Below are 21,871 nucleotides of genomic sequence, written 5' to 3'. Positions count from 1 at the left end.
AATATATTGCAGTGAGCATGCAGGAGCGCGAAGCACAGGAGAGGAATACCAATGGGAGACCAGCCACGAGCAGGCTGCCTCCTTCTGAGGCGCAGACACCGGTAGCCGGAACACCGAGGTTGTAAGGGCCTCTACGACTTACATCAGAGACCGGCAGGACAGCTGAACCTCAAGTTACCTGTCCACCTTAATACCCAGGAGGCACAGTGACACCTTTAGAGCCCAGGGCGCGCTAGAGTCCCTATAAACAGGCTCAAGTCACCAGTCATACGGGTTGTGTCATATCATATACGGGGGACAGAGAACACCTGTGAGGACCTTATCTGAAGCCATAGGCAGTAAGGGACTACAACACCACGGCGCTAGAGGAAGGCTTTGATTTCCACCTGGATAAGGGGACTCCTAACTTGACTCCAAGTCGGCCGGACCCTGCCTGCCCTGTGATCTGGTACCCTGGACTGTGGCTGCCTGAAGTCTTCAGTAAACAAGGTAAAGAGACTGCAAACCTGTGTTCTCGTTCTTTACTGCACCATTCATCATCTTCCATCTACACACCAGGAGCCCTGGGGACATAATTCACCTGTGGGAAGTTAAACCATGTAGCTGCCATAACATCACCCCAGAGGACCCCTTAAAGCAGCGTCGGTCCACACTGACCAAATACCACAGGTGGTGTCACAAACATAAGCTTTCCCTTTTACATGGGCGCCCAGGGCCACGGACCGGGTCGCCACCGTGATATCCCCCTGTGAACACCGGACCCGGTATTCAGTACCCCCACAGCCCTGGCGGGTGACTTATGTACAAAGTGATTGCAGCAGCAGAATAGTGATTGCAGCTCTAGAGTATAGATACTTAACTGCTGAAACACTTCAGAACGTCATTTGTTTTTTATTTTGTCAGATTTCAAACACAGTATAAAGAGACATTTCTACAAGAACAGCCGTACTGTATTTCTCATTACGCTAAAGCTATCTCTTACTGCGCTTCACCCTCAGGTCACTGGCATGGTTTAGATGTTTTAAGTGTGGGCAAGGCAAAAAAAAAAAAAAAATGTTTAATCATGATGGTTGCTCCCCATGCAGTTGTTATTACAAGACAGAGCACAGGACACTCCAGCTCAATTCTCCACAGCCAATAACCCTTCCTACTACAGATCTGTATTATGCGGCAAAAGGGTCAAGCAAACGTGTGCACTTAACGACTAACGGTACAAATACATGGAGCAGGAAATGTAATCGGAAGCCAGAATCTCTGGGAAATCCGTCCCCCAACCAAGAAACTGGAAAGGTTCAGTGAAGGGAAAAGAAAAAGGATCAGGCTTGGGTGTAAGCACCTCTAAATGGAGGGGTGCTGAGTGCAAGTGAGAGGACAGGGTGCAGGTTAGTTGGATTTAGGAAAATGCTCACAAACCTTACACTGTACCTGACGGGGTGATTACGTTACAATGATATTCGTGCACCCCCCTAAGTCATGATCCCTTCACCGCACTGAAAGGGTAATAGCAGAAGAGTCAAACTATATAACTCAACTTTTCTTTTTTTTTTAATTCTTTGTAACACCCCTCTCTCCCCCCCCAAACTCCTGTGCCTTTTCCATTCTGCTCCAGAAACCCACTTTCCCCCAATGTGCATTGAAGCTGGAGATCTGGCGAGGCTCAGCGGATGGTGTAGCGCACGTAGGGGACCTCCACATCCTCGCCATCATCGTCATTGCAGCAGAGCTCGAACACCAGAGCTTTCACATGTTTCCCAATCTTCTTCTTGGACACTTTTGTGACTATTTCAGTCATTCTACAAAAAAAAATAAAAAATGTTAATAGCAGCTGTGCAAAGACAATTTGACCTCTTTTTGTTAGAAGGGACTCGATAAGGAACTACTAGAATATCTGGATACATCAGCAGCAAATAATCAGATTACTTTATAGCCCCATCTCCGGATGAATAAGGCATCGCATGGACGTTCCCAGCCCTCCGTCTGTAAGTGGGGAAGGATACTCACGGGATTTCAAGCCGTTCCTTCAGCTTGGCCGCTTGCATGAAAAAGGAGTAAAGCATGGAGACTCCTTGTGACAACATTGTGATCTCCAGCTTGTGTTCTCTCTGCAAACAATCATACAAAAGGTTTCTACGTCAGCCAGTGGTCCGCCAGTGACAGGCGTCAGCCAGTGACAGGCGTCAGCCAGTGACAGGCGTCAGCCAGTGACAGGCGTCAGCCAGTGACAGGCGTCAGCCAGTGACAGGCGTCAGCCAGTGACAGGCCGATGGGTTTTCATTAAAGCCAGGGGATCTGTAGAAGTCATTATGAACGCTGGCTCATGTCGGTGTTCATAGTAGATAGCGATTTCCTCTGTACATATCAGCACTAAAGTATAGCACAAGCAATCGAATGATCAAAGCTTCAAGTCTTTTAAAGGGGGGGACTATTACATAAAGTTTAAAAAAAAAAAAGTTTAAATATATGGGGAAAAAAACCACAAGTTGAAAATCAATCTCATTTTCCCACTGAAATTAAAACAATGAAAATACACATTTGGAATTCAGGAATGTCAGATCAAAATATAAAACAAGATTAAGATCAGTTAACAGCACAAGAAAAAAACCCACCAGAATTAAGTTTTTTGGTAGCCGCAAAATAGTAATAAAAGGTGAATAAAAACATTGTATCTACCCCAAAATGGCATCAATAAAAAAGCCAGCTCTGGTCAGAAAAAAATTAATCCCTCACCCAGCCCAAGATCCCGAAAAATGGAGGTGCTACAGATCATGGAATTTATTTTTTTTTCTTCATACAACTTTATAATTTTTCTCCCCCATTTTCTAGTACTTTATATGAGAAGTCAAAAATAAGCCCTCATATGGCTAAATTGCTGGGGAAAAAAAAAAAAAAGTTACGGCTCTTGGAAGAAGGGAAGAAAAAATGGCCATGGCGTGAAAATTGGGGGACATAGGAGGACGATATGAGCCATTTCATGTCTTCTGTGAATTTTTATCAGCAGGTGGTGCGGCTGTCCCTCAACCTCGTTCATCATCCCAGGAAGGCCATGCCGTGCACTCTATGGTCCCTGTGGACATCATGATCCTCCATGACTACCATCACAGTGGAGTACCTGATACTGCTCGTGTGTGTGTGTGTATGTATGTATGTATGTATGTATGCATGCATGCGTGTATATATATTTTAACAAAAAAAATGTTGTATTGTGTCCTTACACTCACTCATTGTTCACATTGTGACACTAATCACTGGCATGCTGAACAGTGCAGTATATTTATGGTGGTTATTCCACATCATTACTGTACAGCCACGTTCTACCACAATTTCTGTATATTCCATACCGTGTTTTCATTTCACATCTGACTGGGTCCTGCATAAAGGAGAACCCATACACTGACCCTCATCCCTTTGTCTTTGAGGTGTGTGGATACCGGATATCCACTATATAGATATATAGTGATGTCCGGTATCCACACTCCTCAAAGATATAGGGATGAGCAATCAGTGTATCACTTTATGCATTTGGAAGCTTGCATCAGGTTTTTTGTGTCCATGCAGAAAAAATTTGGCAGAAACCCTAGGGGAGAGCCTCTGATTTCTGCTATGGAAGTACTGTGAGGTGTTAACCCAACATGTGAACAAAGCTTAGTTGATATACTGTGGCATCTTTACCTGCCATCACCACCAATCCTTAAAGATTGTGCCTATGCCTTAAAAACATCGAAGTCCCAGATCAGGACTTTTCTCTTAAGGATGCAAAGCATTAAAAAGGAACTGTCTGTACTGCTCCATTCTTTACTGGGAGACGAACTGCAACCATTTATACCTGCTGGGTGCATGAGCTTCAGGTATAAATAGGACAAATGCCCGATATCCAGGTACATGTGTGATAATCGCCACTGCTCACCCATGCAAGTCAGCGGCGCTAGACAAGGAGAGTAGGATAAAACGGACAACGAACCTTGAAGTAGTCCAAAAACTGTTTCAGTGTCATCTCCTCTCCAGTGTCCTGCACACCCTTCACTTCAAACCGGTCCCAGAGAGTCCAATCATGTTCATAGTACTGTGAAGAGTTTATAAAAAGGGCTCAGAAGTCACAGTAGAGGAGGCGGCAAAGTCTGCGATGTGAGGAGGTCACTCACCTTGTGCTTTGGTGCTGCAATGGGCTCGGAGAAGCCAAAGAAGGGCAGCGCAAGGTTCATGAAGCCGTTCTTAAAGGACTCAATCTTCTTATGTCCCTGAACAATCTTGTAGAGCTCCAAGCACACTAGGCCGACCACAGCCGCCGTGGTCGTAGCAATCGCTGGAATGATCTTCCCTGCTATCAGCTTGCTCTGCAAAAAGCAAACTAGAGAAAATCAGGGGCAGAATGCGACCCGTCCAATCACATCACCAAGGTACAGCGCGATGCCACATGTACCATACATAACGGCCAGAGACCCCCTTTCCATGACACTAGATTCTCCTTCCTAGACCACAAACCTTGTGTCGGTCTGCAGGTGGGATGTCATAATTTTCAGCTCGCAGGTTAGAAGCAGCCACAATGAAGTCCATGTGAAAATTTGTGTCATCGTCCTATTAAACAGGCGACAGAATGAGGGACAAGTTGTCATTTGGATTAATGCTACAACCGGACAAAAAAAAAAAAAAAAAAAATCATTTTCTGAGACCTAGAACGTTATTCTATTATCAATGGACCTGCAATTTTTTGGGGTAATATTTTCGGCACACGCCTCACTTTGATCCCTCAGTGCCATCATCAAAAACATATCTGGAGTTGCAATTCTTTATCATTGGATAGATAGATTGTGACAAATCTACATGTTCGGAAGGGGTTAAAGTGCAAATCTAGGACTTTACCTTTTCAAAATCAATAGGAAACATTTTGAAGCTTGATAAGCTTTCTGGCGTGGGCAGACTCTGCTTCAGCTCCTCCAGACGACTGTCATCTAGAAAATGGAAGAATTGCGACTTGTTAATGACAAAGTGTCCATCTCTAGGTTTCTGCAGACGCCGTTAGTAATAATCCTACCCAAGGAAGCGTGTGCATTCTGCATCTCTTGGTCCGATACATGGATTTTCACTCCAGACTTGGGTGTGAACTCTACCACTCTGACAGATTTGAGGATTTCGATGACTGCAGGTCTGTCTGTGGATCCAGCGATACCGTAGGATTGTGCAAAGAGGTTAGCAGCAGCTATGATATAATCCAAGTGCAAGGGCTGCAAATACAACACAAAGCATAAGTAGCCCCAAAAATCCACCCATGGCCAGGACCAACAGCACCGTGAAAGAACTTACAGTGTTGCCATCGAAGGACAGCGGGTGAGGACATCTTTTAGGACCAGACCAGAAGGGCGCACCAGAAGAGGTCAGCTGCAACAAAGCACAAGGGTAAATGCCAAAATCTTTATTATTAAGCATTTAGATGAAAAGGGACGTGAGGTCAATGGTAGCAAACCTGTTCCGGTGGGAAGTTGTGCAGGAGCTGCCGGATGTTATTGGAGTATTGGGTATGCCAGTGGTTACAAGCCCACGACACACAGTCTGTCCAGCTCTTGGGCCTCTCATTGATTAGGCTTTTGTACACGGCTTCGATCACTTCCAGAGGCTGAGAGCCAGGCAGCTTCAGTGTCCTCTCCATGAATTTTGGATCTCTGAGGATTAAAAATGCAAAGTGATAATGCTGCTTCATAGGCTGATCTGGTTTTCCTTCAAGCTCAATATTAAAGGGATCCTGTCACCCCCAAAATCGAAGGTGAGCTAAGCCCACCAGCATCAGGGGCTTATCTACAGCATTCTGTAATGCTGTAGATAAGCCCCCGATGTATCCTGAAAGATGAGAAAAAGAGGTTAGATTATACTCACCCAGGGGCGGTCCCGCTTCGGTCCGGTCCAATAGGTGTCGCGGTCCGGGGCCTCCCATCTTCTTACGATGACGTCTTCTTCTTGTATTCACGCTGCGGCTCCGGAGCAGGCGTACTTTGTCTGCCTTGTTGAGGGCAGAGCAAAATACTGCAGTGCGCAGGGCCTCTGACCTTTCCCGGTGCCTGCACACTGCAGTACTTTGCTCTGCCCTCAACAGGGCAGACAAAGTACGCCTGCGCCGGAGTATGAAGACAAGAAGAGGACGTTATCGTAAGAAGATGGGAGGCCCCGGACCGCGACACCTATTGGACCGGACCGAAGCGGGACCGCCCCTGGGTGAGTATAATCTAACCTCTTTTTCTCATCTTTCAGGATACATCAGGGGCTTATCTACAGCATTACAGAATGCTGTAGATAAGCCCCTGATGCTGGTGGGCTTAGCTCCACTTCGATTTTGGGGGTGACAGGTTCCCTTTAAAGTTGCGCTGGCAACGTTTTGATCTGCCATTTAAATTTATGCATTAAGCTAGTATTAAAATCCTTTCCAATCGCTGCCTAACTTCTCTTCCGCATGACTACCCAGGTTTTCTGTCTGGACCAGAAGTCGCTTTCTCAATGTAATCCTGTGATCTCTCAATGAGAGTCTCAAGTGAATAATTGAGAAAGCGACTACCGATCCATGCAGCAGCGCAATGGGGACAGAATGAGGCAGCCATAGGAAAACAACTATGGCTGAGGGGGAAGAATAAAAATGGTTGGAGTACAATTTTGATAGATCAAAGCTTTGTCCTTCTCCTTGCTCATTATAGGAACAACTGCAGACAAAACAAAAAAAGAGGATTTTTGGTACTTACCGTAAAATCTCTTTCTTGGAGCCTTCATTGGGGGACACAGGACAACCATGGGTGTATGCTGCTGCTGCTAGGAGGCTGACACTATGCAAAAAAAGGAAAAGGCGTAGCTCCTCCCAGCAGTATACACCCACCAACAGGCACCAAGCACCTCAGTTACTGCAAAAAGCAGTAGGGCAAGCGACAGAACTCATAACAGTAAAAGTACCAACTCAACTAGGGTCTCCAGGCCCCAAACATGGTACCAGAACAAACAAGAAGGGAGGGTGCTGTGTCCCCCAATGAAGGCTCCAAGAAAGATTTTACGGTAAGTACCAAAAATCCCTCTTTCTTTATCGCTTCATTGGGGGACACAGGACAACCATGGGACGTCCAAAAGCAGTCCCGGAAAAGGGTGGGTAGAAAGGAAATGAGAAAAGGTCTCAGGTCGGCTGGTGTGCGACCGCCGCCTGCAGTACCTTCCTACCAAGACCTGCATCGGACGAGGCTTGGGTATGAACCCGATAGAACCTCGTAAACGTGTGCAAAGACGACCAGGTTGCGGCCTTGCAAACTTGTAAGGCGGAGGCCTGGTGGCGAACAGCCCAAGAAGCTCCGACAGCTCTGGTGGAGTGAGCTCGTACCCCCGGAGGAGGACGTGCCTCATGAACACAGTACGATTCTGAAATTGCCGAGCGAATCCAGCGCGAAATGGTGGATTTAGACGCTTGAAAGCCCTTCCGACGACCCTCAGAAACGACAAGAAGAGAATCGGATTGACGGAAAGCATTAAGCTACTTACGGGTAGCGGCATTTTTCGGAGGCCCATGACAGCACCACGAGAGAGGGGATCCGCCCCTTTAGGAACAGGAAACCCACAGATACAAAAGGGCGGCACCTCTCCCACGCATCAGTTGGATTACAGAGCCTGAGAGGACTACCGCAGTTAATGACAAGCAAACACAATATTGCATACAATTAAACACAATGACTTTAATAAAGTAACACACGTGAGAAAATAACATTTCCTCTTTAAATTATTTAGTTGTTTATAAACCCAGGATGTGCAACCCCATGTGAAAAAGGAGGGAACTAAGGGTGCTGTCATGGGCCTCTGAAAAATGCCGCTACCCGTAAGTAGCTTAATGCTTTATTCGGACTCCCATGACAGCACCACGAGAGATTTACAGAGATGTAAGCCATTTTTAGGGAGGGACCACAGCCTGTAGCACCCTTAACTCGAAGGTGAGATCTGAGGAGAACCCCAAGTCCAACCTATAGTGTTTAAAAAAGGTGGAAGGGGATGACCATGTGGCCGCCTTACATATCTGGTCGACCGACACTCCAGACCTCTCTGCCCAGGATGACGCCATGGCTCGGGTGGAATGTGCCCTCAGATTCTGCGGAGCTGGACCCCCACCTGTCGTGTAAGCAAGAGAGATAGCCTCCCTAATCCATTTAGCAAGTATGTATTTTGATGCTCTAGCCCCTTTCCTTGGACCTTGGAAGGACAGGAATAGTGCATTATCCTTCTTCCAATCATTAGTGACCGAGATATATTGAAGAAGGCATCTCCTGACATCTAAGGTATGGAGCTCCCTTTCTTTAGGGTTAGAAGGATTAGGGATAAATGAAGGTAAAACTATCTCCTGCGATCTGTGAAACTGGGACACTACCTTTGGTAAGTAGGCTGGGTCCGGTCTAAGGATAACTCTATCCTGGAGAAATTCTGTATACGGGGGAAGTCTAGAGAGCGCCTGGATGTCTCCTATTCTGCGAGCTGATGTTATAGCTATTAGGAAAGCTGTTTTGAGAGACAACATCCTGACTGAGGCTTCATTCAACGGCTCAAAAGGGGGCTTTGTCAAAGAAGAAAGGACAAGATTTAAATCCCATGGAACCATTTTGTTTCTATATAACGGTCTAATTCTCCCGACCGCCTTAATAAATCTTGACACCCAGTAGTTGCCCGCAATATTACATGAGAACAGGGCCCCAAGTGCTGAAACTTGTACTCTTAATGTGCTTGTGGAGAGTTTTAACTCTAACCCCCTTTGCAAAAATTCCAATATTTGACGTATTGGTACCCCATCCTTAATGTTAAATTCTGAGGAAGTTAGAAACTTTCTCCAGGTCCTGGAGTAGATTCTTGTTGTCATTAGCTTTCTACTTTTTAAAAGGGTATCAACTAATTTAGGAGAGAAGCCTTTATTCTCTAACAATGACCGCTCAAACTCCAAGCCGTCAAATGAAGTCCCTTCACTTGTGGATGGAGTATCGGCCCCTGGGAGAGTAAATTTGGGATGTCTGGAAGCACCCAGGGATCGCCCACTGACATCGTCCTGAGCCATGAAAACCAAGTTCTCCTGGGCCAGAAGGGCGCAATCAGAATAAGTCTCGCTCGATCTTCTCTGATTTTCCTCACCACTAGAGGTAACAGGTTCAGTGGTGGGAAGGCGTAGGCCAGAGAAAAATCCCATTTTATGAGGAATGCGTCCACTGCCAGTGGATTTTCCCTGGGATTTAGGGAACAAAAGTTTTTTACTTTTTTGTTTTGTTTCGTGGCAAATAGGTCCACCACTGGTCGACCCCATAAGCGGACAATCTGCTTGAAGATGTCTCCATTTAGAGACCATTCTCCTTGCTTTAGAACGTTGCGGCTGAGAAAGTCCGCTTTTATATTGTCTTTTCCTGTGATGTGTAGAGCAGTCAAAGATTGTAAATTCTCTTCTGCCATCCGGAGAAGACGATCTGTGATCTGCATCAGAGTCTCGGAGCGTGTACCTCCTTGATGATTTATATAGGAGACTGCCACCCGGTTGTCCGAGAGGATCCTGACGTGGTGGCCCTGCAGATACATGAGGAGTTTTTTAATTGACAATTCGATTGCCAATATTTCTCTCTGATTGGATGAAGATGTTGAGTATGGTTCCCATTGGCCTTGAACTACAATGTCATTCATGTGAGCCCCCCAACCTGAGGAGCTAGCATCCGTAGTTACCACTCGGGATACATCTATCATCCAGGGAACGCCTGCCGACAGATTATCCCTATCCAGCCACCAATTTAGGGATTCGAGAGTCGCTGGTTCTAAAGTTATCTTTTCCTCCAATACACCCCTCAAGATCTTGTCCTTAATCAAAATTTCTTTCTGGAGGGATCTAGTATGAAAATGTGCCCACCTTACCGCTGGAATGCACGATGTGAGGGACCCCAGCAGGGACATGGCTTGCCGAAGGGTCATAGAGGGTGTATTAATTGCTTTTAATACCTGATGCTGAATCTGAGTTAATTTATTTTCCGGAAGATAACACTGTTGTGTAGTTGAATCTAATAATAAACCTAGGAACTTCTGAATGTTTTGAGGCTGTAACCGAGATTTTTCAAAATTAATTATCCAGCCCAGGCGTTCCAACTTAACCCTAGTTAGTTCTAGTTGGGATAAACAGTGTTCTACCGAGTTCCCTGCTATGAGGAAATCGTCAAGGTATGGGACAATAAGGACATTAGATTCCCGCAAGTGAGCCATCACCTCCGCCACTATTTTTGTGAATACTCTAGGGGCTGAAGTTATACCGAAAGGAAGAGCTCTATACTGAAAATGATAAACCACTCCTCCCATTAATACGGCTACCCTCAAGAACTGCTGGAAATCCACATGAATAGGTACGTGGTAATAGGCATCCTTTAAATCCCACCATAAAGCAGTTTTTGAACAGTATCTTTATTGTTGAGCTGATGGACTCCATCTTAAAAGTATGCTTAACCAGATAACTATTAAGATGCCTGAGATTTATGATGGTTCTATACGACTTATCAGGTTTCTGAATAAGAAACAAAGGAGAATAGAATCCTTTCCCTCTATCAGCCTCCGGAACCTGTGTAAGAACCTTCTTAGAACAAAGAGACCACACCTCTTCTTCTAGAGCAGATTGTTCTAGGGGATTAGAGCGCAAGGGAGTTAACATAAATTTATCCCGTGGGGTATGGCAAAACTCAAGTGTAAGACCCCGAGAAATAGTATCTTGTACCCAGACACTATTCGTGATCTCCGACCATTCCGAACCGAAATGTAAAAGTCTACCCCCCACCGGGGTTCCTAGTCATTTGTCCTCTTTCTTTCTTTCGAGGAACGACGGAACATATATCCCGTACCTCGTCTACGTCTGTCATCCCACCTAGACCGATCCCTTGAAGGTGAAAAGGTACGCTTCCCTCCGCGACCAAACCTTCTCTTATTAAAGGGACGACGGTAGGACCCAAGCAGATTGGGGAATTTCTTTTTGTCATCTCCCGCTTTCTCTAGGAGTTCATCTAAGGTGGGCCCGAATAGATACTCCCCTTTACATGGAATGATACAAAGTTTTGACCTTGATTGTATATCACCTGGCCAACATTTCAGCCACAGAGCCCTCCTGGCTGCATTTGAGAGACCTGCTGCTCTAGCAGCCATTTTGACAGAGTCAATGGATGCATCTGATAAGAAAGCAGCTGCTTCCTGGATCACTGGTAAGGCAGTCAGAATAGAATCCCTTGATGCACCTTCTTTCAACTGGGTCTCTAATTGTTCCAGCCAGACCATCATTGATCTGGCTGTACAGGTTGAAGCCACCGCAGGCCTCAAGGCACCGGCCGCCATTTCCCAGGTACTCTTTAGAAAGGTGTCCGCTTTTCTATCAAGGGGGTCTTTAAGGGTCCCCATGTCCTCAAAAGGGAGAGAGGCCCGTTTTGCCACTTTGGCTATTGCCGCATCCAACTTAGGGGCTTTTTCCCAATTGGTGACCGCTGGATCATCAAATGGATATCTGCGCTTCTGCGCTGGAGGTAAGGAACCCTTTCTCTTGGGTTTTTTCCACTCTTTAATGATAAGATCCTGGATTTTCTCATTGAGCGGAAAGACTCTGCGTTTCTTCTGCTCCAACCCACTAAACATGATTTCCTCCTTGGAAAGTTGGGGTCTCGATTCTGTTATGCCCATCGTTCCTCTGACCGCTTTAACCAGCTTATCCACTCGTTCAAGGGGCAGACAGAAGCGGGCGGTGTCCTCATCCGAGGAGGAGGACGATGCAGCTGAACCGGAGAAAACTTCCTCCTTATCCTCTTCTACTGAAGAATCGGAGTGTAATGGAGCTTTAGATTTAGAACTTCCTCCTTGAGAAAGACCCTTTAAGGATTGTCTGACCTCCATTCTGATCATCTCTTTCAAGCTGGTGGTCATAGTAAGGGATTCCTCCGCTACCTGAGGGGGTAAGTAAAGCAATCTAATCCCTGTAGATATAATGCTCTCACCCCCTCCCCTTTCCTGAGACCTCACCGTCTGCTGGATACAAGGGCCACATAATTTTTTAGGGCACGAATCAGGTAGGGGAACCCCGCAGATACCACATTCCCTGTGTTTCGCCTTCCCGGCACATTTCTTCCCCTATAATAGAACATATGAGGGGAATCATGTCACTGGGTGAACTTTCACGAAGATCACTTACCAGCGCTGCCCAAAGAAAAAGTACCGGAATACGAGGGGGATTTTCTCTGGCTGACGCTCCAGACCCCTGTCTGGAGGAGCTTTTGTGGCCAGACTCACTACTCCTTTTGTCGCGATCCTTCCCTTTAGGCTTCTGGGACACCTCTTCTAGCACCTGCACGTGCTCGTCCTCCATCTTCACCAAATATGAGGCCAGAAGCAAGGGATCACGATCCGGAGTTCTTTTTATAGCCCCTCCTCCGGTCAGCAGCTGTGCCTAGCGCTCCCCTGATTGCTTTTACAGGCCTCCCCCTGGTGCAGGTGGTAATCTCTGGGGCTCAGAACGCCGGCGACGCTATACTGGTGGGCGCCACCATCTTGGATACACTGCGCATGCGCAGGACCCCGGAAACCCGGAAGTGACTGCCGGCTCCTCCCTCCGACGTCACCCGGGCTCCCAGCGCTTTCCATCAGCGCACAGAGCGGCGAGGACGCCGGACAGAGCCGCAGCACCCCTCGGGTGGCGCCCCCAAGCACCGCCGCAAACAGAGACCCCAGCCACCCCAGAAGGAGGAGACCCAGGGGACATACTCACCTAGCGCTGCCTTGGAGACAGGACACCACTGGTGACCTGCTCCCTGCTGGAATGCTGCCGACATGCAGCCCTACCAGGACCATCGCGACATCTTCCAGGAACTCCGCACCGGCCGAGGTAGGAGACCCCCTCGCTACCTGAGTCGGCCGGTCGGCCTGGGATCCTTTTGTAAATTCTGCAGGATCCCGTCCCATTAGGAACAGGAAACCAACTGATGCGTGGGAGAGGTGCCGCCCTTTTGTATCTGTGGGTTTCCTGTTCCTAAAGGGCGGATCCCCTCTCTCGTGGTGCTGTCATGGGAGTCCGAATAAAGGAGCGGTTCTAGAAAGATAGACCCGAATGGCCCTGACCACGTCAAGCTTGTGAAGGGACTTCTCCAAAGGATGAGCCGGAGAAGGACAAAATGGAAGGACAATGTCTTCGTTGATGTGGAAGGCCGAGACCACCTTGGGAAGGAACTCGGGAACCGGTCGAAGAACGACCTTATCCTGATGAAGAATCCGACCTTATCCTGATGAAGAATCAGGAAGGGGGAACGACATGACAGGGCTGCAAACTCGGAGACCCTCCTGATGGATGTAATGGCAATGAGGAAGGCGACCTTCCAAGAGAGAAGGGAAAAGGGCACGTCATGAGGAGGCTCAAAGGGAACAGCCTGAAGAGCGCCAAGGACCAGGTTAAGGTCCCAAGGGAGGACGGAAAGGAGGGGCGATATGCGCAACTCCCTGTAGGAAAGTCTGAACCTGGTGAATGGAGGAAAGGTCACTCTGGAAGAGGATCGACAGAGCGGACACTTGTCCCTCGAGTGTGCTGAGGGATAAGCCCGAATCGAGACCAGACTGGAGGAAACAGAGAAGATCAGGAAGAGAAAAAGACATTGGAAAAACTTCATTGGTTTCGCACCACCGAAAGAACGCTTTCCAGTACCTGTGGTAGATACGGGAAGAAGCCGGTTTTCTGGCTCTGATCAGGGTCTGTATGACCTGGGAAGAGAGACCAGAGTTTTTTTTTTTTTAAGACTGCGGCCTCAACGGCCATGCCATTAAACTCAGCGACTGAGAACTCTGGTGGTAGAGAGGTCCCTGCGAGAGGAGGTCTGGCCGATCCGGGAGTCTCCAAGGAGTGTCCGCGAGCATGTTTACGAGCTCTGCGTACCACGGCCGCCTTGGCCAGTCCGGTGCTATCAGTATGACTGGAATCCCTTCCAACTTGATCTTTACCACCCTTGGAATCAAGGGGAGGGGTGGGAACAGATAGGGAAACAAACTGGGACCATGGAATTACCAGGGCGTCGTGGCCGACAGCAAGAGGATCCCGGGACCTGGCGACAAACTGAGGGACCTTGTGGTTCATCCGGGACACCATAAGATCGACGTCTGGCGTACCCCAGCGGAGGCAAATTTGATTGAAGACTGCGAGGTGGAGAGACCACTCGCCCGCTGCTAGGCCCTGGCGACTGAGAAAGTCGGCTGCCCAGTTTTCGACCCCGGGGATATGAACGGCTGATATGGCCGGAACGTGGCGTTCCGCCCTCCGAAGAATCTTTGCCACTTCTACCATTACTTGGCCGCTGCGAGTCCCGCCCTGGTGGTTTAAGTACGCCACGGCCGTGGCGTTGTCCGACTGGATGCGGACGGGAAGATTCGATAGAAGAGACTGCCAGCGGATTAACGCAAGGAAGATTGCCCTGATCTCCAGAAGGTTGATGGGAAGGAGAGCTTCCTGAGTGGTCCAACGGCCCTGGGCCGTGTGTTGTCGGAAGACTGCTCCCCACCCGAGAAGGCTGGCATCGGTGGTGATGACCTGCCACTGAAGGGTGAGAAATGATCTTCCTCTCAGGAGAGAGGAGGACAGCGTCCACCAGGTTAAGGACTGACGGACCTGGAGAGGAAGGTGGACGGGACGGTCCAGGGAGTCCAAGGACCTGTTCCAGGTGGATAGGAGGAATAGTTGGAGGGGGCAGGTGTGGAACTGGGCGAAAGGAACAGCCTCCATGGAGGCCATTATCTTTCCCAGGACTCCCATGCAGAAACGAAGTGACTGAGGGGCTGGGCGTTTGAGAAGGCGGACCGCCTTGAGGAGTACTGAGAACTTGTCCTCTGTGAGGAAGACCCGAGCTAAGTTCGTGTCGAACACCATGCCCAGGAAGGACAGTCGTTGGGACAGAATCAGAGAGGACTTGTTCCGGTTGATATCCAGCAGAGACGGGTCAGGGTGTCCAGGGAGACCTGGAGACTGTGGGCACAGTCTAGACGAGAGGACCCCTTGATCAACAGATCATCCAGGTAGGGGATAACGAGGATCCCCCTGGAACGAATGAGGGCCATGACCGCCGCCATGATTTTGGTGAAGACCCTGGGGGCAGACGCTAAACCGAAGGGGAGAGCCGTGAATTGGTAATGATTGTCCCCGATAGCAAACCGAAGGAATCTCTGATGCCGTACGCAGATGGGGACATGAAGGTACGCATCTTGGATGTCGACCGAGCAGAGGAACTCCCCGGGTTCCATGGCGGCGATCACTGACCGCAGGGATTCCATTCTGAAGTGGCAAGATCGTACGTGGCGGTTCAGAAGCTTCAAATCCAGGATAGGGCGGAGAGACCCGTCCTTCTTTGGGACTACAAAAAGGTTCAAGTAGAACCCGGAAAAACATTCTTCAAGAGGAACGGGAACTAAGACTCCGGCGGCGACCAGAGACGTTACGGCCTGAAGCAAGCTGGGTAAATGGAAAGGTTGCTTTGGGGGGCGAGAGAGAAAGAAGCGATTTTCCGGGAGGGTAGAAAATTCGATCTTGTACCCGGAGGTGATAATCTCTCTGACCCAGGCGTCGCTGATCACTGACAGCCAGGTGTCTTTGAAGAGAAGAAGACTGCCTCCCACCCTGGAAAGACTCCCAGGTTGGGGCGACCCGTCACTTGGAACGGTATCTGTTGGAACGAGGTCCGGAAGACCTGGAAGGTGGAGCCCTGGATCTCCACATGGGAGCTGGCTTGTAAGAGGGTTTTCTACGTTCACCCGTGGTAGCGGGTCGCTCTTGTTGCGAAGAGGAATCTGAGGCTGCAAACGGACAAAGGGACGAAATGTTCGAGGACCCTTTGGGTTAAAGAAGCGTGTCGGCTTGGACTGGGGGAGAGAGGTACTCTTGCCCCCAGTTGCGTCTGAGATAATTTGATCCAGACGAGCGCCAAAAAGCCTGGAACCTTGAAACGCCAAGTTGGTGAGAGACTTTTTGGAAGGAGCATCTGCATTCCATGCTTTGAGCCAAAGAATGCGGCGAATAGCACAATGTTGCTGCTTGCCCTGGCTGAACAGGCTGCTGCATCTAAGGAGGCAGTGAGAAGGTATTTCCCTGCGTGGTTAATCTGGTCTGCGAGGTCAGCCAGCTCGGTAGGGGAGGCCGAAGCCAAAAAGCCCCGGCGGAGAATCTTGGCCCAGGCAGATATGGCCTTAGCCACCCAGGTGGAAGCAAAGCTGGGGCAGAGGGAAGCACCCGTTGCCTCAAAAGCTGATTTGGCCAGCGCCTCAATTTGTCTGTCCGATGCGTCCTTAAGCGATGCGCCGTCCGGTAAGGAAAGAACAGTCTTGGAGGAAAGACGGGAGATGGGTGGATCGACCTTGGGAGAGTCAGCCCACTTGGAGAGAAGATCGGCGCTAAAGGGATAGAGCACGTCCAGTTGTTTTCTACCCTAAAAACGTTTTTCAGGATGTTCCCAGTGTTTAGACAGGGTAGACTCAAACTCCTCATGGGTAGGAAAGGAGCGAGAGGGACGCTTCACCCGCTTAAAGGAGACAGAGGAATCCTGGGGGGAAACCTCATCTTGTTTTAGTTTAAGGGTTTGCGAGATAGCCGAAATAAGACTATCTATGACAGCCTGCATGCTGGAAGCCTGGTCTGAATCGGAGTGAGAACCTGACTGGGAATCCACATCAGACCCAATGTCCTCAGAAGAGGGGAATTGGGAAGAGAAGAGCAGCTTGAGCGCTGCGGAGGGACCTGGAGAACCAGACGAAGAGCCAGACAGAGTCCTCTTTCTAGAGCGGCTAGCAGATTTGTCTCCCTGTGGTTCAGGGTCAGGTGCGGCCGACTCGCCATGGAAGACGGTCGGAGCACTAGTGGCTGAAGGAGGCTGCGGAAGATGTTCAAGCGCCTGGACCAGGGACTGAGATACCTAAAGGTACCTTCACACTAAGCGACGCTGCAGCGATACAGACGATGCCGATCGCTGCAGCGTCGCTGTTTAGTCGCTGGAGAGCTGTCACACAGACAGCTCTCCAGCGACCAACGATGCCGAAGTCCCCTGGTAACCAGGGCCGCGCTTAGTAACCCGATGTTTACCCTGATTACCATTGTAAAAGTAAAAAAAAAAAAAAAAAACACACATACTCACAATTCAGTGCCCGACGTCCGCTTCCCTGCACTCCTCCTGCATCCTGTGTCAGCGCCGAACATCTCCGGCATCTCCCACAGAGCAGAGCGGTGACGTCACCGCTCTGCTTTACGGCCGGCACTTACACAGGATGCAGGAGTGCAGGGAAGCGGACGCCGGGCACCGGAATGTGAGTATGTGTTTTTTTTTTTTTTTAACTTTTACAATGGTAACCAGGGTAAACATCGGGTTACCAAGCGTGGCCCTGCGCTTAGTAACCCGATGTTTACCCTGGTTACCAGTGAAGACATCGCTGGATCGGTGTCACACACACCGATTCAGCGATGTCAGCGGGAGATCCAGCGACGAAATAAAGTTCTGGACTTTCAGCAACGACCAGCGATCTCACAGCGGGATCCTGATTGCTGCTGCGTGTCAAACAACGATATCGCTATCCAGGACGCTGCAACGTCACGGTTCGCTATCGTTATCGTTGTAAAGTCGCTTAGTGTGAAGGTACCTTTAGTCAAATCAGAGACCGACTGCGACATAGCAACGGCCCACTCAGGGGGAGGGGGAGCACCCCCATCTCGAGATTCGGAAGCTTCCTGCGGGACAGACACGGCAGGAGGACAGGCAGAGAGGCGACGATTGACCTACAGACCACTTTATCTTACAACGAGCACAGGCGTAGTGAGTTATGGTAGGTTTGGTAAGGAAGGCTCCAGAAGAGTTGGACATAAGGAAATTCTGCAGCACTATACTACAGAAAAGACTAAAGGGCCTGCAGTGGTATGGATAATACCGAGGGAGGGGCCAATATAGGGTCGCAATCCTACCGCACCGCAGAGCAGAGTTGTCCGTGTTCCCCAACGCAATGTCTCCTGTGCACGGAGCTGCTGAAGCAGGAAGTGCCAGCAGAGAAGAAAGGGCGGTGCTGTACTGAGAGGAATAAGCCAAGGCTCCTTGATAGGGCCGCACCGAAAGGGAAAGGCGTGCCCGGGATGTAAAAGCCCCTCTGAGTGGAGGAGGAAAAGAGCACCGAAAAAGCGCGCCCGAGGAGGGGGCGTGGCCGGCTGCAGCGGTGAAAGTGAAAGTAAAAACCGTCCGTGACTGTGAAAGCGCTGTACATATAGACAGGGAAATACTGCTGCGGGGGAGCGGCTGCTGAAGCGCTGTACCTGCATGTTCCGGTTCCACAGGTAGAGGTAGAGAGGATCGACCAGGGGCCCAATGAGAGAGGGGTCGCTGGAAACAGAATCCTTCGTCCAGAAGACGGCCTCGACCCCAAAACAAGGGGGAGGGTCACCGCTGGTGACCACCGTCTTCCTCTCAGCCCTCTCCGAGGAGAGGGGTGAGGGGGACTGTTTGGCAAGGACCACCACCATAAAGACCCTGGAGCACCTGGGAGGGTGACAGGGGATAATGTCCTGCCGGCGGTCTAAGAACTGCGATGCGGACGACACCACACTGCTCGCTCAGCCGCCCTCCTGGGGAGGCAGGGTGGAAGATTGCACCCTGAATCCCTGAATGCTGTATCTGAAAAAGAAAAGCCAAAAACGTTAATAAAAACAACAAAACCTGTAAAGGAATCAAGATTAGCAGCAGACCTGAAGATCCAGGTCCGCCTCCTACAGACACTAAGCACAAACTGAGGTGCTTGGTGCCTGTTGGTGGGTGTATACTGCCGGGAGGAGCTACGCCTTTTCCTTTTTTTTGCATAGTGTCAGCCTCCTAGCAGCAGCATACACCCATGGTTGTCCTGTGTCCCCCAATGAAGTGTGGGTGAGTCAACGGACGCACCATTTTGTTACACAGTTGTGCAGCCATTGGCCAGAGGATGGCTGACTGTTCAGCAGGGTGGCTAGATGCAGCGTGCGCCTTAGTGTGGGGGGTCTAAAGGGGTTGGAGCACAACAACGATTCTATGTTTAAGAATCAGTGACCTGTAATGGTCATTACACAATACGGTCATATCTGGAGAGTCCCTTTCAGAGGAAAAAAAAAAAAAATAGATCAAGTGGAAGATCTTTTCACCATCCAAACATGACACCAACAAGACGCCTTTATTAGAGGACCAAAAAAAAAGTTTTGACACTCACGTTAAATACTGGTTGACATTTTCTGCCGGCTGCTTGAAGAGTCCCTCGAATTCATCCCGAGCCCACTGAAAAGCAAATACATTGTCAGGCCTGGGCACTTCCCAGCTCCATTAATAACAGCAGCATATTCTGCGGCTACAGGTGACATGGCAGAATCATTTATCGTTCTGATACTTGCAGGACTGGAAAGAAGTCGTGAAATTATAAAGAGGCAAGCCGCATCACTAGGGTGGAGACTTGCTGGGTGGACTGTGTGTTGTGATCAGAGTCCAGCTGTCATTGGCTCCAAGTTGGAAGGTTCTGCCATCAGGCATCTTTATCAATCTTTTACAGAAAAAAAGCCCTTAAATATCCAAGCAATTTGCAGCCACTGAGATCTCCAGTACAGCAGTCATACCTCAAATGTTAGATACCATTTCCGTGAAACTAATCTACGAACCTATTTCCTGTCCCCGGGCCACCGTGCCCCCTTTATAGTCACCTGTAAGGTATGCTCGATGGCATTCGGGAAGTTTTTCAGGGTACATATTGGTATGGACTTTTCTGGGGGGTCTTGACTTGAGCTGTAGGACTCTGTGAGGAAAGGTATCACCACTTGAACGTTCCCTTTGGTTCCCAAGGTTCCGGATTCCAGAAGCGGCTTACGGTAGTACACGCAGCGACGGTCCATGTACATCCCTACAGACATGATGGAAAGAAGACAAAAGTAAAACGCAAAGTGACAAAGGTACAGGACCGAAGCAAACGACACCCACAGACTTCCATTCCCCTTACAAAATGAGACTGTCAGCTGAACTCGCAGATATCCAGTGTGACCAACAGATGTGAGGGATCAGAAGTACCCAGCATGGCAGATTTCCGAGGGCTGCGCCTCTGCTTCTCCAGCAGATAAGAGCGAACGGCCGAGCCGCATGTGCTCCTGTGTATGGAGGACTAGGGATATATCGCTGACAGTCAATCTCTACGCTGTGTGGGGCTTTAGACAAGAGACCTCACAAGTGATCGCCTTCGTATTGATATTGCCATTCTAGTAGATGGGTATTAGCCTACATGTTGGATGAAAGTGGGTCTGTCCGCCCAAAAGGCTAGTGTAAACTACGCACACAGCCTTGTAGGGGGATACAGCACCTTCTAAAAAAAAAAAAAAAAAAAATCTTTTTGCTGCCGCTCTTCTGATATCTATGCTGCTCCATGCATCCTGGGTGTGGCCAAAAGGCTCCGTGCACTATGCTGCCCATGGGTTTTGCATGTTTCTGTCTCCATCACTTGTGACTGACAGAACAGGCTTGCCTGGACCACGCACTTTCTTCAGAGAAAGGTCGAGCAAGCGAACACTGTCAATCACCAGTGCTGTAAGCGGGGAAATGAAAGCTACATGGGTGTAAGTGCACTGCACCTCTGCCACACCCAGGGCGCACCAAGCAGCCTAATTAGCATAGCTGATGCAACAGCGATCTTTGAGGCTACAAGATTATGTCCGCTTGGGCTGACACTCCCTTTAATTCTGTGCCTGTAGGCCACTTACTAGCATCCACGTTATCAAGTGCATTGGCCACGCCATCCAGTGCTTCAAAGAAATCGTCGTCGTAAACCTTCTCCGTGTCCGTGCCCACGCGGTTCTGGTGCCCGGTCACATTCAAGCTCGGGTTCATCTGTTTCACTGCCGCAGCGGCAGTTTCAGATTTCATTTTCTGTTTGCAGGAATAAAAAAATAAAAATAAAAATCAGGAAATGGGAAAGCAGAACAGATCGGCAGCTGCTTGACAGAACTAACATGGAACTCACCGTTACATCCCAGGGTCTGAAGAGGAACTGCCTGTTCAGGTTGGACTTCTCTATGGTGTCCATGTCGGTCACGAAGACCTCACCACCTTCTCCTGCCCCCAAGCCGATCATGGCAAAGTTTTTAAGCAGCTCACAGCCAATGGCGCCAGCACCAACCTATACAGGAGACATTCAAGATCTATGTGCATCCTCTAAAGAAAAAAGGCCTGGCCTAATATATGGGGACAGTAGAGTAGTATTTACCAGAAAATATTTCTGTTTGCCAATTTTCTCCTGAAATTCAGATCCAAACACAGCTATTTGCCCATCATAACGGGATTTCTTCTGTTAGGGGGGAGGGGAAGCAAAAAAGGTATTAGGAATAAGCAGATTTCATATTATAAGCCCTGCAGTTAAAAAAAAAAGTCCAGGAGGAGCGCACTTACAGGACTACAACTCTCCTCGTTCAGTAGGGAATCCTCATTTTCTTCCGGCATGCATTCAATGGCGTCAAAGTACAACCACTGCATAACTGGCATGAACTTTCCTGACAAGGCCTGAAACATAAAACCAAGGTCAGTATGACCAACGCGCCCGCACGATGACCCGGACAGCATACACCTGGATGGGTACCGTACCTTCATGGCTTCCTGGGCTGCTAGTCCCCCAATGAAGGCATTAATGGGGGCAAGGTTTCCAGTCGCCTGGAAGGACAGCTTCTTCAGGAGACTTTCCTTCAGTTCCTCCTGCTTCGCAGATCCAGATAACTTCTCATTGATCTCTTTGGTAAGTGCCAGCAACTCAATAGCATCAGCCTGTCCTCAAAAAAAAAAAAAAAAAAAATGTAAGTAAATCACAGATCTTAATAGCTCTGCAGGCAAAGTAT

General features: G+C 49.0%; 1 protein-coding gene across 2 annotated transcripts in view; it reads right to left on the bottom strand.

The window, feature by feature from the left end:
- Positions 1–875: 875 nt before the first annotated feature.
- UBA1 (ubiquitin like modifier activating enzyme 1) overlaps positions 876–21,871 on the bottom strand; it is a 42,512-nt gene continuing 21,516 nt past the window's right edge. For both annotated transcript variants that reach the window (XM_077284217.1, XM_077284218.1), the window contains exons 11-26: positions 21,624–21,800; positions 21,432–21,542; positions 21,250–21,330; positions 21,007–21,162; positions 20,747–20,912; positions 19,703–19,899; positions 19,222–19,286; positions 5,459–5,654; positions 5,299–5,373; positions 5,030–5,219; positions 4,858–4,946; positions 4,480–4,572; positions 4,140–4,331; positions 3,959–4,060; positions 2,002–2,102; positions 876–1,793 (exon numbers count right to left, since the gene is read on the bottom strand). In XM_077284217.1, the coding sequence (XP_077140332.1) occupies positions 1,658–1,793; positions 2,002–2,102; positions 3,959–4,060; positions 4,140–4,331; positions 4,480–4,572; positions 4,858–4,946; positions 5,030–5,219; positions 5,299–5,373; positions 5,459–5,654; positions 19,222–19,286; positions 19,703–19,899; positions 20,747–20,912; positions 21,007–21,162; positions 21,250–21,330; positions 21,432–21,542; positions 21,624–21,800 (2,127 nt within the window). In that variant the 3' untranslated portion in view covers positions 876–1,657. The remainder of the gene's footprint in view (positions 1,794–2,001; positions 2,103–3,958; positions 4,061–4,139; positions 4,332–4,479; positions 4,573–4,857; positions 4,947–5,029; positions 5,220–5,298; positions 5,374–5,458; positions 5,655–19,221; positions 19,287–19,702; positions 19,900–20,746; positions 20,913–21,006; positions 21,163–21,249; positions 21,331–21,431; positions 21,543–21,623; positions 21,801–21,871) is intronic.

Source organism: Ranitomeya variabilis, chromosome 2, assembly GCF_051348905.1.
Source record: "Ranitomeya variabilis isolate aRanVar5 chromosome 2, aRanVar5.hap1, whole genome shotgun sequence".
Classification (NCBI taxonomy): domain Eukaryota; kingdom Metazoa; phylum Chordata; class Amphibia; order Anura; family Dendrobatidae; genus Ranitomeya; species Ranitomeya variabilis.
This window is presented reverse-complemented; position numbering and strand designations above follow the sequence as displayed.